The sequence below is a fragment of the Narcine bancroftii genome, chromosome 1 (assembly GCF_036971445.1).
Source record: "Narcine bancroftii isolate sNarBan1 chromosome 1, sNarBan1.hap1, whole genome shotgun sequence".
In the NCBI taxonomy this organism is placed as follows: domain Eukaryota; kingdom Metazoa; phylum Chordata; class Chondrichthyes; order Torpediniformes; family Narcinidae; genus Narcine; species Narcine bancroftii.
This window is the reverse complement of record NC_091469.1, coordinates 261,683,899-261,703,428: the sequence shown is the minus strand read 5'-3', so window position 1 is coordinate 261,703,428 and position 19,530 is coordinate 261,683,899. Positions and strand designations below refer to the sequence as shown.

Sequence of the window (19,530 nt, the reverse complement as noted above, 5' to 3'; positions counted from 1 at the left end):
TGGCTGAGTGATGTCAACAACCTTTCCCTTAACCTTAGCAAAAATGATTGTAGACTTAAGGAAGGGGGAAATCAGGTTAGCAGTGGAAAGGGTTAAGAACTTCAAATTCCTGGGTATCAACATGTCTGAAGATCTATCTTGGAGCCTCCATGTCAATGCAATCATGAAGATGGCTCACCAGCGGCTTTACTTCGTGAAATGGGTTTGAGGAGATTTGGTATGTAACCAAAGCCTCTTGCAAATTTGTAGGTGTACCGTAGAGAGCATTCTGACTGGTTGCATCATTGTCTGGTTATGGACAGGACAGGAAAGGACTAAAAAGAGTTTTGAATTTGGCCAGCGCCATCTTGGGCACCAGCCTTCAGTCCATTGAGTACACCATTGATGCCGTCTCTCAAAAAAGCAGTCTCTATCCTCACAGACCTTCACCACCAAGGCCATGCCCTCTTCTCAATGCTACCATTAGTTAGGAGGTATAGGAGCCTGAAGACAAACCCTTAACGGTGCAGAAACAGCTTCTTCCCCTCTGCCATCAGACTTCTCAATAGACTATGAATCACTTCATTTTCTCTTCTTTTGCCCAAATTTGTTTATTGTTAATGTAATTTATAGCAATTTTTGCACCTGTGATGCTGCCACAAAACAACGTATTTCATGTCATGTTCATGACAATAAAAATATGGTTCTGAAAGGGTGGTAGAGACAGAAAACCTCACAATATTTTGATCTCGGAAGAGTTGCGAGCTGCATGGCTAAAAACCAAGTGTAATTAGGTTGGTTCATTCCTTCCCATCTGGTGCAGTATGCTGGACCAAATGGCATCCGTCCATCTGTATATGTTAGCATGATGCTACTTTTAAAATTTCTTTATGATGTTTCAATTTCTACCTTAACCTCACAGGTGTCACTCCGTTTTTTTTTCTTTTTTTGTACTTTATTTTTAAAATATTACCCAAAAAAAGTGCTTTTCATTATGTAGTTTGCAATGAAGTTATCAAGCTTATTGGCGACTCAAGAGTTGCTGAATGTGCCAGATGTCTCCTAAATTCTATGTCACGTGATAAAAGAGGTAATCCATGCCACAAAAGCTCAGTTAATCTTTGTGATATGTTTCAAGGTCAGAGACAAGCGTCGTCACTTTGGCAATGAACAGAAAATCGAGGAGAATTATTTTAAAATTTCCCTTTCCTATTCAGCAATCAAAGTGGGAGACATAAGGTTCACTATTACAGATAGGAAAATTGGAATTTATATTAATGCTCAAATACATGCTTTATTAAAAAGCAAAAAAGATTCAATGTGGTGTTATGGTGCTAGTATGACTTTAAAAAAAAATTATTTTTTTCAGGAATTGTCTATTATAACTCAAATTATTTTATTTAGCTGTCAACATTTCAACATCCATTAAATCTGGAATAAGTTTCAAGTTTGTTTCTCCTTTGTTATTATGTGACCTTGAAACATGTCATATGATCAGCCTGTAACCTTAATGCAGAGATCTGCATGGTTCCACAACTGCAATACAATAAATACTCCAGCTGTCCCTGTTTTAAAAGGCACATTGGACAAGAATTTCTTTCAAAAGGTTTGAATCTTGAAAAAAAAGGGAATTATGATAGCCAAGTTCAAGCTGAACACAAAGATAATTTCAGATTTTCTGCATCACATAGGAAGTTGGAGAATCATTAAATTAACTTTAATTGAATTTAGCATGTTTAAACGCATAACGCTGACACATTGCGTTAGTTCAACTGAACTAAATATGTTTTGCTGCTGATTTTTGTTTGTACTCAACATCTGATGCCTCTCATGTCAGCATCCAACAATCGTCGGCCAGCACTGATGGATTCCAGTTGTCCTGATACTTCCTTTCCATTGTTGCAATGTCCTGGTGAAACATTTCATTGACTGCACCAAGATCAGCAGGGAAGATGTTAAAGTGAAAATGAATTTTCAATGACACATTGCACTTTATGGTATTATACGCTCGAAGCACGTTCTCAATCAGCTGGATGTAGTTTGGTGCTCTGCAATTGCTAAGAAAATTCTCAAAAAAATCTTTAATTGCCTTCCATGCTATTTTTTTTTTCCGGCTTCACTAGCAGATCTTAAGTACAGTTTCTATGCTATTGCCTGAACATGATGCAACAACATGCGTTCAATCTATGTCAATGTAATGCACAGTGTGACAGAATGTTTTGGGGAGAAAAATTGGGGCAGGTTTTAGTGTAGGTCACATACAAACAAAATTTAAAACAGATCTTATTTGAAATACTGAACTCTGCTCATGCGAGACATAGAGGGGCCAAGTCTTTGTTTAGGAGAGTGCCCAAGAGACTTCACTAATGGATTGTCATTTACAAAAAGGCAACAGATGAAAGAGCTTATCAGAGCCGCATTCTGACTGGAGGGGAACTTGCTGTTCTAAGAGGGTCATATGGGTTTGGAAGCAGAGATAGTCAAACAGGCTTTCTCTGAGAGAGAGAGAAAGAGAGTGCGCGATCAGTTCTATAGTGTGTTACAGATCTGGAACAGGACAAGCTGGCAAGCTTGTGGAAAACCCCATTTGGAAGACGGATTGCGAGTGCTTGGTTCAGCCTGGTCAAAGCCCCTGTGGTTCATGCAAGAGGAGAGGACAGGCTATCTAATGTTTCACTTGAAATAAGAGAAACAGAAAAGGCACGCTCTGGTGACCTGAAAGAAAGAGGTTATCATCTGGTGAACCCTGAGGGGGCAAGTTTCATAAGCAAGACACTGGAGTGGCTGATTAAAAAGGAATCAGTTGTGGGTGTCCTGGAACAACAAATCTCTCTCTGAAAACCGAAAAGAACCTTTCAAGCACCAAAGTCTGGTGAATTGCCTTCAGCCAGTGAACTTGGAGGAATGAGAAGAGAGATTGGACTGCGAACCAAAGAACTTTTCTGAACTTACACACACCACATATACTTGCGCTTAGAATTAGAAGGGGGTTAAGTTAGGTTAGTTAAGTCAATAGTGATAAATTAAAGTGTGATTCTGTTTTCATGTTTAAAGATCATTAAAAGCAACTTTTGCTTAAGTAACCATTTGTCTTGGTGAATATCTCTTGCTACTGGGTTTTGGGGTCCTCAGGGCTCATAACAACAGCATCTGGTGCTTTTATAGCCTTCTGCGTCTATTCTGACTAAGCATGCCCAGGCCTAAGACAACATTTGCGTAGCACCGTGTACATGACCAAACCGGCTTGCTTTGTGGGCAATATACTAGTAGACTTAAAAATGACAGGAACTAACAAAAACAGGTTATAGCTAAAAAATGGTACGTGATAGGAAGATTTTAAGGTGATTTTTTTTGTGATCAGCAGCCTAAAATCCACAAAATACACCCAAAGGTCTTCAGGAAGCAAAATTTCCCTTGTCTAATGTGATTTATGGACTTGTGACATTTGCCCTAATTACCAATTAATTTGCATTTGACAAGACATCATTAAATACAAACTTAAAATTAAATAGAAAGGAACTGGACATTCAAAAGCAAACTCTTGTTGGTAAAGAAATATAATATTGAAACTTTCATAGATGAACTAGCATTTCTTAACTGACATTACCTGAAACAATTTCAATCCCTCTTTCAAATCCAGCAAAAAACTGTTCTCCTTCAAACATTTCCACAATGTCAGATGGCTCAGGCCCCCAGTATCTCTTCTCCAAATTCTTGCAAACAGACTCAACCTAAAGAAAAGCCAATAAAAGTCTCTTATTACAATACTGAAAGTGTTCATTCAGCCCATTGCATCCATAACACCACTCAACAGAGTAATTCCATCAGTCAAATTCATTTTTTCCTTTAATTCTTTGTTACCTGTTACCTCTCTCTCAAAGCCCTTCAACTTGCTTCTTTTGCCACAAACCACGTAACAGATATTTTACAATAGCCAATCAAGGCACCAGCGCATCTTTTGGATGTGGAAGCGAACCACAGCATCCAGGGAAAGCCAAGTGGCGACAGGGAGAATGTACAAATACTACATAAGTAGGATAAAGCTCATGTACCCAGAGCAGTGAGGCAGCAGCTCTACAAGATGTGCTATTATGCCATCAAATAATGAAACATGGATCAGTTTTGCATGCAAATTAGGACCAAATGATTCTACAAAAATGGGTTTAAAAAAAAATTACAAGAATGGCACGTGGGAAAAGAATGGTCTTAAACAGAACACTGAGTGTTCATGTCAGACTCCACAATCATTCAGATATTGTTTCCCATCTATCAATGAAGTCCAGAACTGAGTGAGTGCTGCAGGGTTGAAGGTGACTTCCTTCGGATGTTAGATGAGATGAGCTCTTTGCTTATGAGGTAGAACTGTCCACAGCAATGCTCACCTCAAACTCAACCTCATTTTAAACACATTATCAAGTTATTATCTTACTGATGTCAGTGGAACCTTATAAGTGCAGCATTTTCTACATTACAGTCGTGACTACATTTCAAATGCTCATCTTAGGTTACAAAATTGATTATCAATTTAAGTGTTTTCTCTTCATGCTTACCTTGTGTTTGGGAAGACATTGCAAGAAAATTTGCTCTGGATTCCTCTTTCTCTGCAGTGCTAGAAAATTGACCTGCCATCTCCTTAGGCGTTCATACACCTTTTTAGCGATTCCACCAACATAGGTCTTAGTTGTGTACCACAGCCAGTACCTGACAGTGCAAACAGGAAAAAACACAATTCCAGCAAGGCTATCACATTGGATTCTCCAGAGCTACTTTACACACATCATAGACTCCTCCCACAAAGTTTAGTGATGCATGATAAAGAAAGGGGAAATTATCTGGAAGAGAATGAGTGAGAAGGGATCAATCCAACCAGGTCAGAAATATCCAAATGTTTAATTTACCAAGTCCTTCATCACATTTTTAATTGCACGTTTATCTACCTGGAATATTGAATGTAGGTCTAGTCTCCCTACCCAAGGAAGAACGTACTTACAGTAAAGGTATGGCAGGTTGATTCCTGGAATGCCAGGCTTGTTATAGGATCAAAGATTAAGTGGCTGTGGCCTGTACTCTCATGAACTTCAAGCAGATGTCTTTGAAATGAACAATATTCCGATGGGGCTCTACTGAATAGACACAGTGATAATATTTTGCCTGGTTGGGGGTACCTGCAAACAGAGGCCACAGTCTCAAAATAAGGGGCCAGCCATTCAAAATAGAGATGTTTTTTAACCAAGAACCATGTTAATCTTCATAATTTTCTACCGAAGAGTTATTCAGAACATTCATTTTGTTTTGAATATTTTATTTTTCATTTTCAAAGTCGTTCAAATTCAAACAATACAATCTCTTTCAACACCAACAATGACACACAGAGCCTGTTTTTATCCCACCCTTATACAATTGAAAATGAAGCCATATAAATTGTACAAGTACAAAAAGCACAAATACCAGTGGGGTCAATGACCCCTACAGAAACCTAGGAAAAACCCTAGGTAAAAAACAACCAAGGTGACTAAGTAACAAAAGGTAAGTAATTTAAAAAAAAAACTAAAAGAGCACGCCGTTTGCACCACATCCCATTTCTCTGATCCCAATCGTTTCCCTACTGGGACAGATTGTTTCAGTACCCTTATTCCGAAGGGAATTCAGAACATTCATGACTGAAGTCAATAGGTATTTTAGATATGAGAATTAAGGGACATGGGATCAGGGTCGAAAAGCAGCAGTTAAAGATATACATCATGGACACAACTTCAACCCAGTTCATCCATGTCAATCAAGTTGTCTTCCTGAGCTAGGCCCATTTGCCTGTGGTTTAGCCCATATCCTTCTAAACCTTTCCTCACCAATGTAAAGGTTAGCAGATATTGAAGCAGGCAAGAGAGGTCAAAGGCCAATTTTTGTTTTGTTTCTTTTCATCTTGTGCATGTAGATTTCTTTCCAAGCTGCTGTTTGTCAAACTTCCCAGACTTGGATGACTGGATGAGACTGCTTCATTACTGTTTGACCTAGTCCAATGGAAGAGCAGCCTTTTCCACCAATCAGACTGCAACCAGTCACTTCCTGGTTACTCGTAAAGATTGTGTGGAGTTGGCATCAGCAAAGGGAATGATCAAAACTGAAACAGAGCAGGTAGGAAGTGAGAGAAACTGGATAACTGAGCATGATGAATGTTCATAAACCATAACGGTTGAACAAGGAAGATACAAACTGGCAGTGAGTGTGTGCATGGGTTTTGAGTATTTAATGTAAAACAATAAATAATTATTAAAGCAGAAAGCATTTAAGGAAAGTATTTAAGGAAAGTCACATGGCAATTCTGTTCTAAGTGATCAGCTAGATTGATTTTGATTGACAGTTTCATAATACAATTTCCCAGGGAATTATTTTCCTTATTGGAACTGGGGTTTCGCCTCCAGAGGCATGGATTTCTCTCCCATGACAACATGTGGTGGTGTTTTAGGCTGGGGAGGAGGACAGGTGGTTGGTGAGAAGGAAGGGATTAATTCATTTGAATTAGCTCTCCCAAGAGCTGTTCATTCACCGAGTTCATTCAAAACATAACTTTCAGGACACTAAGGGAATCATGGGCTATGACAATAACAGTGGTAAAAGATCAACCATGATCCTGATGAATGGCTGGATGGCAAAATAATTTAAAAACCTTTTTATGCTCTTCCTGATGAAAAAACAGTCATTAAGCTCCCATTATCAGGAATGTCTTTGTGCTCCTGTTATCATGGTTTCATGGACCAGCTGGTCATTTCCTACCTGTAAATTGTGTCAATTTCAAATGTCTTCCACATTTTAACATTTGCTGGTCAATATAAGAATATTGACAGGAAGACTGCAGATAAATGAGCAAAAGATTTTTGCCTTCTGGAAAAGTGGCATTAACGGTGGCCTGGAGATGTTCAGCAGAGCTTGTGCCCCAGATTTATCTAGGATGTCCCAGGAGGAAATCCCCAATGCTCGTTTCCAGGCACAATGGAACAGACCTTCTTAACCTTGGCAAGTCAAAAGAGTTTTCCCTTATGTGCTCTACCATTGCCCTATCAGTAGGTTGAAGGTCAAGGGTTAGGGGAAAAATATGGCAGCTCTGCTGCTGGTGCGGACTCGCTGAGAGTGAAGAAACAGCGTCCAACCGCCTAGTCCGACTGCTGGCGGGTTTGCAAAGTCTTAAAACAGTCTGTAAATGGAGCCAATGGTAGTTTATTTTAAAATCCTGTGACCGCAGAGTCTGGCCCCAAGATTGTGGCGCCTATGATCGGCATCAGCCATGAGGGGTTGCAGATTCCAGGGAAGCTAAAGGACTGGCGCAGGGCACCAGAAAAGGAGGAGGCCATCCCTTGTCTGAGAAAGAGAAACAGAAGAGACGACACTACGGGATGGAACAGTGAGGGGCTTTGCAGCTGGCGGGTTGTTGGTGACTTGAGGCAAGGAACCTATGCAGTCTGCAGCCTGCTGCCAGCTGTAGTCAAGGGACACACCAGGCTATAGACTGCTGGAGACTGCCTCAAAATTGGCTGAAGGGAGACCAAGTATCGGAACTGGTTGATGAAGGCTACCTGATTGTGTCAGAGGTTTGCATCTGGAGCTTGGGTCGCTATAGTTTGGACTAAAGGCTGTGTGTCTGCAGGAACAGTGGAGGTGAATCCACGAACACCCAGCACCTCTGGAGGGATTCTCTTTGGCTTCTCTTTCTGTCTGTAAGGGGTGCTGGGCAATTTCTACTGATAACAAATCTTTGTCTGCCTAACAGTAGACTAAAGTAAATTTTGAGTAATATCACATTTTTTTGTTCTATTACATGATAATAAAATAGCCTTGAATCTTAAATCAAAGCTTAATGATGAGGTCTGGTGATATCAGCAGCATGGAAAGAGTGGAAGTCAACACCAAGAAAAATACTTAAAGGAGGACCTAATGACAACAAGACAAATGGTTTAGATTCGTTGGCAGCTCCTCAGGTAAGGTTGATCTCTCTGAACTAATATAAGAGAACATCTCAACTCTCTTGTCAACTGCTTGGCCAAAGAAATCTGTGCCATTCATGGGTCTCAATTATGCAAATGAATTTGAAACCTGTGGTGATAAATCAAACGCTGCATGTCACATGATGGCATAGTGCATACAAGACAGCCTGCATGCCAGAACATCCTCTTCACTTGGACTTGCTAGTTTGCATAAGGGTGCTACCTTGTGAACAGTTCCCAAAGCATTTAGTAAAAGGAATTTTTTCAGAGAAAGTTCAAAATTTTAATCATATACATTTCATAAATTTACCAAATACCCATAACATTGCTCAAGACTGGCTAATACCTATTATTATATCAATAAATGCACATGCTGTTACAGAGCTATTAATTTATAGCATGTTTCAGATTTATTGTTAAAGTACATACGTGTCATCACATACAACCCTGAGATTCTTTTTCCTGTGGACGAGACGGAATTACCGCTGCAAAATCACTGAACACAGCATATACACGTAAACAAATAGAGAACAATAAACAGATAACAAATGTATACAAAATAACTGTGCAATGCAGAGAAAATAAAAATAAATCAATTGCACAAGTAAGAGTCCTTAAATGAGTACCTCACTGAGTTTGTTGTTGAGGAGTCTGATGGTGGAGGGGTAGCAGCTGTTCCTGAACCTGGTGGTGTGAGTCTTGCGGCGCCTATACCTCTTTCCTGATGGCAGCAGTGAGAATTGAGTGTGTGCTGGGTGGTGTGGACCCTTTTTTTAATTTTTAAAAATTTTTCACACTATGAACCATATCAATCAAAATACACACAAACATTTCCCTCTTTCCCAAATTTGTTCAAATAATGTGACTTTAGTTTTTAAATTATATGTTATTTTTTCCAATGGAATACATTTATTAATTTCCATGTACCGTTGCTGTACTCTCAGGCTCTCTTCTGATTTCCAAGTTGACATTATACATTTTTTTGCTAAAGCTAAGGCTCTCATAATAAATCTTTTTTGCGCTTCATCCAGTTTAAGGCCTAATTCTTTATTTCTTATATTACTTAGAAGAAAGATCTCTGGATTTTTTGGTATATTGCTTCTTGAGATTTTATTTAATACCTGATTTAGATCTTCCCAAAACTTTTTCACTTTCTCACATGCCCAAATTGCATGTATTGTTGTTCCCGTTTCCTTCTTACAGCGAAAACATCGATCTGATAATGTTGGATCCCATTTATTTAACTTTTGGGGCGTGATATATAGCCTGGGTGGTGTGAATCCTTGATGATTACTGCTGTCTTCCAACAGCAGTGTTCCCTGGAGATGCTCTCGAAAGTGGGGAGGGTTTTGCCTGTGTTCATTACCTTTTGAAAGACCATGATGCAGCCGGTCAGCACACTTTCCATCACACCTCTGTAGAAATGTGCCTGGGTTTCTGGTGTCATACCAAACCTCTGCAAACTCCTGATGTGCTTTCTTCATGATGCCATTATTGTGTTGGGTCCAGGAAAAATCCTCCGAGATAGTGATTCCCAAGAAATTGTCTCACCCTCTCCACCTCTCATCTCCCAATAATCATTGGATTGTATACCTCTGGCTTTCCTTTCCTGAAGTCAGAAATCAGTTCCTTAGTTTTGGTGATGTTGAGTGCAAGGTTGTTGCTTTTGCATCATTCAACCAAGTTTTGAATCTCCCGCCTGAATGCTGACTCATCACTTTTCTATATACAACCCACTAACGTGGTATTGTCAGCAAATTTGTAGATAAGGTTATTGTCATACCAAACCACACTGTAGAGCAGGGGGCTAAGAATGCAGCCTTGTGGTACTCCGATACTGATGGAGATTGTGGAGATGTTCTTAACAATCCTGACTGATTGTGGTCTGAGGTGAGGAAATCCATGATCCAATTACACAGTGGGGTGTTGAGTCCCAGGTCTTGGCGTTTGCTGATCAGTTTTGAGGGGATGATGGCGTTAGATGCCGAACTGTAGTCAATAAAGAGCATCCTGATGAATGCATCTTTACTGTCCAGGTGTTCCAGGGTTTTGTGTAGAGCCAGTGAGATGGCATCTGCTGTGAACTGGAATGGATCCATGTCACCGCTCAGACAGGAACTGATCTGCTTCATCACCAGCCTTTCAAAACACTTCATCACTGTTGATGTAAGTGCTCCTGGTCATTAAGACAGTTACTGCACTCTTCTTGGGCCCCAGTATAATTGCCACCTGTTTGAAACAGATACCACACCCTGCTGGAGTGAGATATTGAAGATATCTGTGAATATATTGGTAAGTTGGTCACCACAGATTTTTAATACTTGGTCAGGTACTTCATCTGGGCCGGATGCTTTCCTCGGATTCACTCTCCTGATGGCAGCACGTACATCCTCCTTAGATACGGAATTCAATCCGTATCTCAGGGTGACAATAATAGCAATTTAATGTCAAAATATTTTAAGCACTTCACATGCATTGTCCATAAATTATGATAAAATAAAATACTTTACAAATGATATGTTTTGGATGATCTGGTTAAATATCCCAAAATGGTGTAAAGAGCAGAATAAAACCAATCTGATATAACTGAAAATGAGAGGAAATTGTAAACTGGGCATCTGTTTGTGGAGAAACCATTAAGTGTGGTGTCTCACATGGCTGCAGAATGCCCTCAAGTACTTCACAGCATTAAATACTTCTGAAAGTAAAGCCATTTTGGTGATGTATGTTTAAACAAGTACTGACTAACATTTAGGATGACATGGGACAACCTGATTTTTTTTGGAAATAGTGCAGATAAGGGATCATTTTAGCATCTTGTCCAAAAACACCCCCTCTGTATCAGGTCAGCTTATGTCAGAGGTCTGAAAATCAGCTCAAATTCACAAATAAAGAGCATATCAGGAACAACATCAATTTCAGTCCCTAAAATTGCACAATTAAAGTGTACTTTGTGTATGTTATGTAAATATATCATATTCGTATCTAATCGGATAGAGAAATATTGTATGAGAAAACATTTGTATGAAATGTGGAAATAAAAATAAGTTGTACATAGGAGTATACCAGAAAACTGTGTTTATGCTGGTATGTTTATGATGGTGGGTGTACTCAGGATATAATGTGTGTGAAAAATTATTTTTCAAAAGAAAGAAGGTCATCTATTATAAATATTCAGTTGCACGCAATGCAGACTGAGTATGGATTTATTGACAAAATGGAGGTTCAGAAGGTTGTGGCATGTAGTAAAAGGAAGCAACAATCAATCCAAGGAGGTACAAGATGACAAATAAGTTGGGTCAGTAATTAACTTGCTAAACTAGTTCTTTATCAGGTCAGGTTAATATCCCACCCCCAATTAAAATTCCAAAGCAAGTGTTAACCAGCTGTTTGCTGCGTTTGAAAAGTAACAAAGCCTCTCATTGGCAGTGACAAAACCTGCTACCTACCTTGTGACACTAACACCAGGGAAATGGCTGAGAGGAAAATGGCCAGAGGAAGCCTAAAGTTAAAGTGAACAGGGGTGTAAAAGAAAATCTAAGCATTTCTCACTTTCTGTCTGATTAATGTAAAGCCCAATGGTCACAACAGAAAGAAATCCCACCATAGAAAAATTGTGAAATTGTGAAAGTGAATATTAAAAATCTATGATAATAGATCATAGATCTATCATAGCACAAAACTTGACCCTACCTGGCTCACAGTTTCAGGGGAGGGAAAGAGCCACCTCCCAATTACACCCAATTGACTTGCAACCCTGGTATGTTTTGAGGAAGGAGGAAACGGGAGCCCCTAGGGAAAACCCAGGTAGACAGAAGGAGAACATACAAACTCCTTACAGACAGCGGGGGATTCTAACCGCAGTCCTGATCACTGGCGCTGTAACACCGTTGCACTAACTGCTACACTAACCGTGCTGCCAGTTTCATAACTAATTCCATTCAACACTTACACCCAAATGGGAAGATCCTATAGATAGCCAACCCGGGATTGATCCCAGAAGGTTGGTCATTTCTGCAACCAGTGACTAACAGGATCTTCAGGAAGCAGACCTTCCTCTGGGCTGCTGCAGATAGGTCACCAACTTATGTTACAACCTCAGCTTGTAGGAAGCACTGCTTTTCCTGTCAGATTTATCAAATTTGGCTATCATCCCAATCTTGTCAGACTGAAATGTGCCAAAGTTGAGGAAAGATTGCATTCTGACAGGACACACTCAAAAATTTGCCTGATGGAAATAAGATTCCAAATACAAGATTGTAAAATGCTATTTAAGTTTTAAAAAAAACAAACTGTTGGAGAAACCCAGAGAATCGAGCAATATCTCTGGAAGGGAAAATGAATTGTCAATGTTTTGGGTCAAAATCCTTCATCGTGATGACACAGTGAATGCATCAGTGAATGCACTCCAATTAGATACACCTTAGAATTTTATTCTCCATCAAATCTAACTCATAGGTTATTATTTTTTTAATTTAGAGAATCAACACAGTAACAGGCCTGTCCAGCTTACGAGCCTTTGCCACCCAAATATGTCGATTATTCTACAAATCGCGTATGTTTTTGGAGGATGGGAGGAAACCAGAGAGCCTGGACAAAACCCAAGCAGTCATGAGGAGAACATACAAACTCCATACAGACAGCACCAGATTTGAACCCAGGTTCCTGGTGCTGTAATAGTATGTGGTAACCGCTATGCCAGTAGTTCTCAACCTTTTTCTTTCCACTCACATATCACTTTAAGTAATCCCTATGCCGTCAGTGCTCTGTGATTAGTAAGGGATTACTTAAGGTGGTATGTGAGTGGGAAGGGAAGGTTGAGAATCACTGCTTTAGACTCAATTGTTATTGAAATATTTTGCTTGAGAAGAATTGTCATTGGCCCATTTCCTTTGGAGTTATGAAACTGTGCACATAACAAGTCAATTAAGTACGATTAAAACAGTAGTTTTCAAACTTTTTCTTTCCACCCACATACCACCTTAAACAATCCCTTACTAATCACAGAGCACCATAGGGCAGGATTTCCCAAACCTTTTAGCTCACGGAACACTTTTGGGGAGCACTTGGAAATCGCAGAACTCCAATAATCAATTCTAGTTTAAAAGACCTGGTACATACACAAGCATATTAAGAAAGTAAATAAACTCACCAGTAGTGGATTAACTTCCACCCAGGCCCTAGGCTGAGCTTCAATGCCCTCACCCTAACCTTGCCCTGCTACAGGCCTGGGCTAACCCTGGCGCCCATTGCTCCCCCACAGCCTGGGCCACCAGTTGCCCCTCATTCCCTGCCACAGGCCTGGCTACCCCTGTCTTCTCACCTTCCCCAACGCAACCCAGGCCGCCCATCACTCTCTGACATGGGCCTGGGCTACCCCCACTGCCCCTCGCTCCCTGCCACAGGCCTGGCTACCCCTGCCATCTCACCTTTCCCGTCACAGCCCAGGCCGCCCCCGCCGCCCATTGCTCTCTCACACAGGCCTGGGCTACCCCCACCGCCTCTCGCTCCCTGCCAAAAGCCGGGCTACCCCCTCCGCCCCTCACTCCCTGCTGCTGCTCAGGCCACACCCATTGCTTCCTGCCTTGGGCCTGAGCTATCCCCTAACAACCTTTGCTCCCCGCAACAGACCTGGCTCACCCTGCCATCCTTTGCTCACCACCGTGACCCAGGCCAACCCTGCTGCACCTTTCTCTCCTCCGCGGCCCAGGCCACCCCACAAACCCTCCCTTCCCACAGTGGCCTGGGCCACACCTGCCATGTCAGACACCGTCAGTCGCACATCCCTCCTATTGTTCACTTACCGCCGGTGACAAACTGGAGCCCCTCTTCGCACACACCACAAATCCTCATGCCGCTGCTGCCAGCTCCGAGAAATCACCTCCTGCATTACCCTGGCGCAACACTGACTGTGACCCACAGTCACTCGTTTCACCTGCTCAGATCAAAATTTCTTCCGCAGAATCCCTACAACTTTCTGCACAACCCAGTTGGGGAAACACTGGGATAGGGTTTAAGGTGGTAGGACAGTGGAAAGGAAAAGTTTGAAAACAACTGTGCTCCGCTATGCTAACTATGCCAACTTGAATGCCAACCATCACTGACCTTGTCTGGTCTGTAGCTTCCCAGACAGTGCTGTGAAATAACCATGAAAGTTTGAGCAAATATTGAATGTTATTTATCCAGTGAAAAGAAGCAAAATGTTAAGCACAAATTCCATGATGATCACACTTCCTGGAAACAAGTCAATTGGCTTATTTTTTCAACCCCACCCTAGACTGCTATTTAAAATGTCTGAACGAGGAAACCCTGATTTCTTTAATTCAAGTCAGGATCTAGTCTGTATTTTAAACAGTGTGATTTTAGAACCAGTCTCTTATCTTAATTATGTCTCTAGAGAGATTACACAATCTCCCCGTGTCTGTGTGGGTTATCTCCGTGTGCTCTGGTTTCAGCCCACCTTCCTCCCACTTGAGGTTCCGATAGCTCAGTGGTTAGAGCACTGGTCTTGTAAACCAGGGGTCGCGAGTTTGCTCCTCATTTCTGTGAGGGGCGCTGGACAAAATAGTGACTCTCTGTCTTCCTTAGGGTAAACAAAGAATTTCATGTATGTTGTTACATTCTAAATGTAGTATTACATGGCAATAATGAAACCTTTCAAAAATGCACAGGGATGGTTGGTGCATTTGGGGGAGCACGGGCTCATGGGCTGGAAGAGCCTCTTATCATGCTGAATGTCTACATCAAAAATATTCAGAATAGCAATGAACATTTTTAATCTTACAACTTGTCTAAAATCTTGGTTTAAACAAATCAGCTTCTATCCACATAAGGAATTGTGTTTCTTGCCCAAGTTACATTCAGCCTAAGTTCCTGGGCTGTAACTGATTTAGAATGCAAATACAAAAAGCACTGGGTTGTTTACCTAAAGCTCCTCTCAACATTTGTATGCTTGTGTATTGGCCCTCGCGCGGAGGCAGCTGACGAACATGGCAATTGCACGGACCTGGGGGCTGACACCGGCCATCGTCCCAGGTGATCTCCTGCACAGCAGGAAGATGGTGAGCTGCGACGGGAACACCAGCCAATACCAGGCCAGCGCTCCGATGACGCAGGGCCCTGACAGCAGCGTCTGGGGGCCATATAAATGCAACGGCCAATGCAATAATCCAGTCTCAACTTCAAGGCTTTGGTGTGTGTGCCATTCTTCTCCACGCCCGTGAAGTGTGAAGGCTACATTGATGACCTGATAGGCAGTTGGATCCAAAGATAATGGACCAGGCAGAGCCAGCAACCATCCATGGGGTCTCACTCAGGGTCACAATGTTTTGGGTGCCGTAGCCACATGTGTGGTTCGAGCAGACCGAGGTTCATTTTCAGCTTCGACACTTCGCCGCCGTCAACACCCGCTTCTTCTACGTCGTGAGTGCACTTGATCGAGACACAGTGACAATGGTCGTAGACTTCCTTTGGTAGCCTCTGGAGCAAAGTAAATATGCAGCCCTCAAAGAGCTGTTAACCTGCACTTTTGGGCTCTTCCGGCATTAGGGTGCTGCCCGATTGCTGCATATGAATGGATTCCCGGAGGGTTGCAGCCTGGGTGGACATGCTCTGGAGAGCAAAGAAGGATACCAGCGCTGTCGTTGATCACATCAGCACGACCCACAAACAGCTAACTGTGAGACCAACATCAGTGGAGAGGCAAGTTAATACCCCTGGAAAATCCTGGTATTATCACCAGCGATGGGGTGCGGAGGCCCATCAATGCCCCCCATCCTGCGGATTTCCAGAAACGACCTGGCCAACTGTCGATGGCTGTGACAGTTGGCCCACGAGATAGCCTCTTCAATATTTTGGACTCCTTTTTGGGCTGGCATTTCCTGCTCAGCACCAGCCTGCACCAGGGCACTCATTGACACTTGGGTATCCAGATCCAGGATCCCAGAGCACCTAACCTTGGACGGGGGGCACAATTTGCTTCTGGGCTCTGGGAGGTACTGGCTAACTTCCTGGGGACAAAGCTCCACCACACTACGGCGTATCACCCTCAGGCCAATGGGTTGGTGGAACGGTTTCACAGGCACCTGAAGGCAGCCTTGACGGCCTAGTTCAAGGGTTCAAACTGGGTGGATGAACTGCCTTGGGTCCTGCTGGGGATTCACATCACACTGAAGGAAGACTTCATTGCCTCAGCAGTGGAGATGGTCTATTGCATGCCCTTAATCATTCTGGGGGAGTTTCTGACCCTCAATAAATGTTCAGAAGACCCTGCAGCCACCCTCGAGAACTTGCGGTGAAAACTGGCGTCCCTGATCCTGCAACAACCGCCACCTCACAGCCATCCCAAACCCAACATCCCCAGGGACTGAAAGACTTGTCAGTATACGTTTGTGCAAATGGGCGCACACAGGCCGCCTCTACAGCGACCCTACGAGGAACCCTACAGGGTCATCAGGGAGAACAGCTCCACTTTCATCCTCAACTTCAGTGGCAAGGAGATCGTTTGAAGCCAGCATATCTGGCCTGTAACCAGCCAGTCTCCAGTCCTTCTGCACAAATCAGGGGCAGACTGCCCAATCAGGGGCAGACTGCCCGATTGCCAGTTCTGAGGGGGGGGGGGGGGGGAGGGTTGTTTAGCGGCCCATGCACAGAATTGCAGACCGGGCTACAAAATGGCCGACTGGCCCACAAAATGGCTGAAGAATGCAGTGACTGCGTGGACCTGGGGGGGGGGGGGGGGGTGACACCGGCCATCGATCCAGGTGACCTCCTGCATGGCAAGAAGACTGTGAACGGTGGTGGGATTGCCAGCCAATCCCAGGCCGGTGCTCTGATGACGCGGGGCCCTGACGTCAGCGCCTGGAACCCATATAAACACGACGGCCAATGGAATAAATCAGTCTTGACTTCAAGGCTTTGCTATGAGCGTCGTTCTTCTCCACACCCATGTAGCACGAACGCTACACTTGCACACATTAAAGACTCCTGAAGCTAGAGGGGTATTTTAACATGATATACTGAAGAAGACTCCATTGACTGATCTTTTCTTTAGTTGGTTGTGGTGCTTGAAGAACAAGTGGAGAATTTTGGAAATTTCATCATCGACACTTCTAGTGTTTAACATTCCAACCAGTCTTGGAAATGTAAGGCCTTTCTTTATTATTGCTGCAAGAAATTTCAAAGGACTCAAACAAAAATGTGCTGTAGAAGTACCCATTGCCATGACAACTGCAGTATTCCAAGAAGCATAGGCGTGGTAGAGGGGGAAGGGCCTGTTTTTTGTGTTGCGCAACTCTATGACTCAACATAGCTCACCAACACCTTCTCGGTAATTTGTATCTGGCCTTGCCCAATGGTGCAGCCACAATGATAGTAAATGCCAATATAATTCTTTGTACATCTTACCATGAAAAATGGTTAACTTCAAAAATGGCATAAAGGTGAGTGAATTCCAGCACCACCTGATTCGTAATGTCCGTCCAGTCCTCAATCTCTGGATCTCCATGGAGTAAATGAACTTTGGATCGGTCCAGATTCAAACCTTGGTCAATAATTTTGTTAAGAATAAAAACAAAATTAATTTTAATTCCTTTTCTTTAAAAAAAAACGAACTATGATTAATTCCATGCACAGAGCAAATTGTAAACAGCAAATGATTTAGAGCAGCCATTCTCAATCTGTTTTTGGCTGTGACCAGTTTATGAAAGTTTATGAGCTGAAAGTTTATGAGCCCCCTTCCCTGTAAAGCAGTCAAGTTTGGATCTACCGTATTTCTCTCTTACTGACTACATTAAAAAAAATTAAAATATATTTATGCTACATGAAGCGAAAAGAAAACAAGGCTTTTACTTGTACATCTGTGGTCCTCATTGAGAATAGTTGATTTAGAGAGTGGTTTTATTGGCATTTTTGTCAACACAAGTTTTGAATTCTGTATCTCTCAGGAAGCTAAGGTGTACAAAAGTCCTCATACTCTCTTCTCAACCAGCAGAATCTTGGACCTGCCCACTCAGCTAGAGAATCTGTAGCTTTCAAAGGGTGAAAGAAAACTATGATTGGAAGGAAGAACAAGGAAATTAATATTAAATATAAATTTAGGTAGTTATCCAAAGTAATGCACTTGAGAAAGTGTTCCTTACATGAGAGACCCCAGTAACCCAGTCTAATTCTCAGCATCTACAAAAGGTTTTGTCAGGATGATGTTGGATAGTCCCTTAAGGCCTTGAGTTAATTAATAGTGATCCTTACATGTAGCACAACTCATATTAAGCTTTGATACCTATAGCAGGCATTACAGTGGCTATTCAGAAAGGATTGTGTACATCCAAACCCAAATACCTCTAAAGAGATTTAGCAAAGAAAGTCTGTAAGAAAGGAGATTGAATGTCCCCTTTGAACAAATTGTGTTAATTCAAAATATAAATTTTGAGTAGCTTAGTGTCTGATTTGGCAATGGTAAGCAACTTAAATTAAGTAGATTTTAAACTTGTCATGCCCCTTGTTATATGTGGATTGCAGAGGATCACATCACCTCATCTGATACCGAGTCAGAAGTCGCATCACCTCCCAATTAAGGTTGGGCTCCGGCCACCCATTAGTGCACACCTTACCATTGGCTCACTGAAATGATTCCGCTTCATCAGCGGCCAGACGCCCAGCTCAGAACAGTATAAACATCGACACATGCCACATTCTCTCTCTCTCTCTCTCTCTCTCTCTCTCTCTCTCTCTCTCTCTCTCTCTCTGTCCCAGTGCCAGACATCAGTCCATCCCAGGTTGTTATTGTGGAGTCAAAGGTAAAATGTGCACGACATTGACTTGAGCCATAGTATGACAATAGATCAGTGCTTGCAGTGAGTCGCCCCCTTCTTCCATTGATACAGGGTATCGGGTGTGTGTTTGAAAGTCCCTGTCTGTGAGGTGTGTACATGTGTAGGAGAGTGTGGTCAGGTAAGCAGCCACAGGAATAGGAGTCCCTTGTGTCTGATGTGCCTGCTTGCACCGTTATAGTTTTTGTCACGCATTGTGCGGAAGATAAACGGCCACTGGTATTGGAGTCCAACCTGGATCCGATGTGAATGTCTATATAGTTATTTAGTGGTGGAATAATTAAGTATCATTTGATGTCTTCCCGTGTGTTCAATAAAATTGCCCTTCATTGTACTACTTTTGTCCAGACTCATCTCTCTGTGAACCTACTGAGCCTGATAGTTTCCAAACCCAACAATTTGGCTGGACACATGTGGAGTACTAACAGTGTGGGAGATTGTGCTAATGAGTGTATGCGTGTGCATGTGCATACGTTATTGTGTACCTGCTCATCAACAGGGGGAGCAGGAGGTGACCCACCAGTGTAAGAGAACTGTGGGGTTGGAATATAAAAGCCCTAGGAGGGCCAACGACCACCAGGGGTTCAGCCATGTCGGTCTTCTGGATCAACAGGCTGGACCCACAAAGAGAGAAGATAGTGCACCACGTGGTCTCCCTCCTGGAGGAATTGGGGATTTCCGAGGCCAAGGAGAGTCATGGGGGAACCATAAGTTTACTGACATCCCTACTTAGGCGCCAGTGGAAT

The 19,530-nt window shown here is 42.5% G+C and overlaps 2 protein-coding genes across 8 annotated transcripts in view; one reads left to right on the top strand and one right to left on the bottom strand.

Moving 5' to 3' along the window:
- LOC138742504 (large ribosomal subunit protein P2-like) overlaps positions 1 to 19,530 on the top strand; it is a 479,457-nt gene that overhangs the window by 412,570 nt on the left and 47,357 nt on the right. The window lies entirely within an intron of this gene.
- Positions 1 to 19,530, bottom strand: part of pidd1 (p53-induced death domain protein 1) — an 80,252-nt gene that overhangs the window by 23,399 nt on the left and 37,323 nt on the right. For all 7 annotated transcript variants that reach the window (XM_069896935.1, XM_069896946.1, XM_069896955.1 and 4 more), the window contains 3 exons: positions 17,361 to 17,496; positions 4,530 to 4,680; positions 3,587 to 3,710 (listed from right to left, as the gene is read on the bottom strand). In XM_069896935.1, the coding sequence (XP_069753036.1) occupies positions 3,587 to 3,710; positions 4,530 to 4,680; positions 17,361 to 17,496 (411 nt within the window). The remainder of the gene's footprint in view (positions 1 to 3,586; positions 3,711 to 4,529; positions 4,681 to 17,360; positions 17,497 to 19,530) is intronic.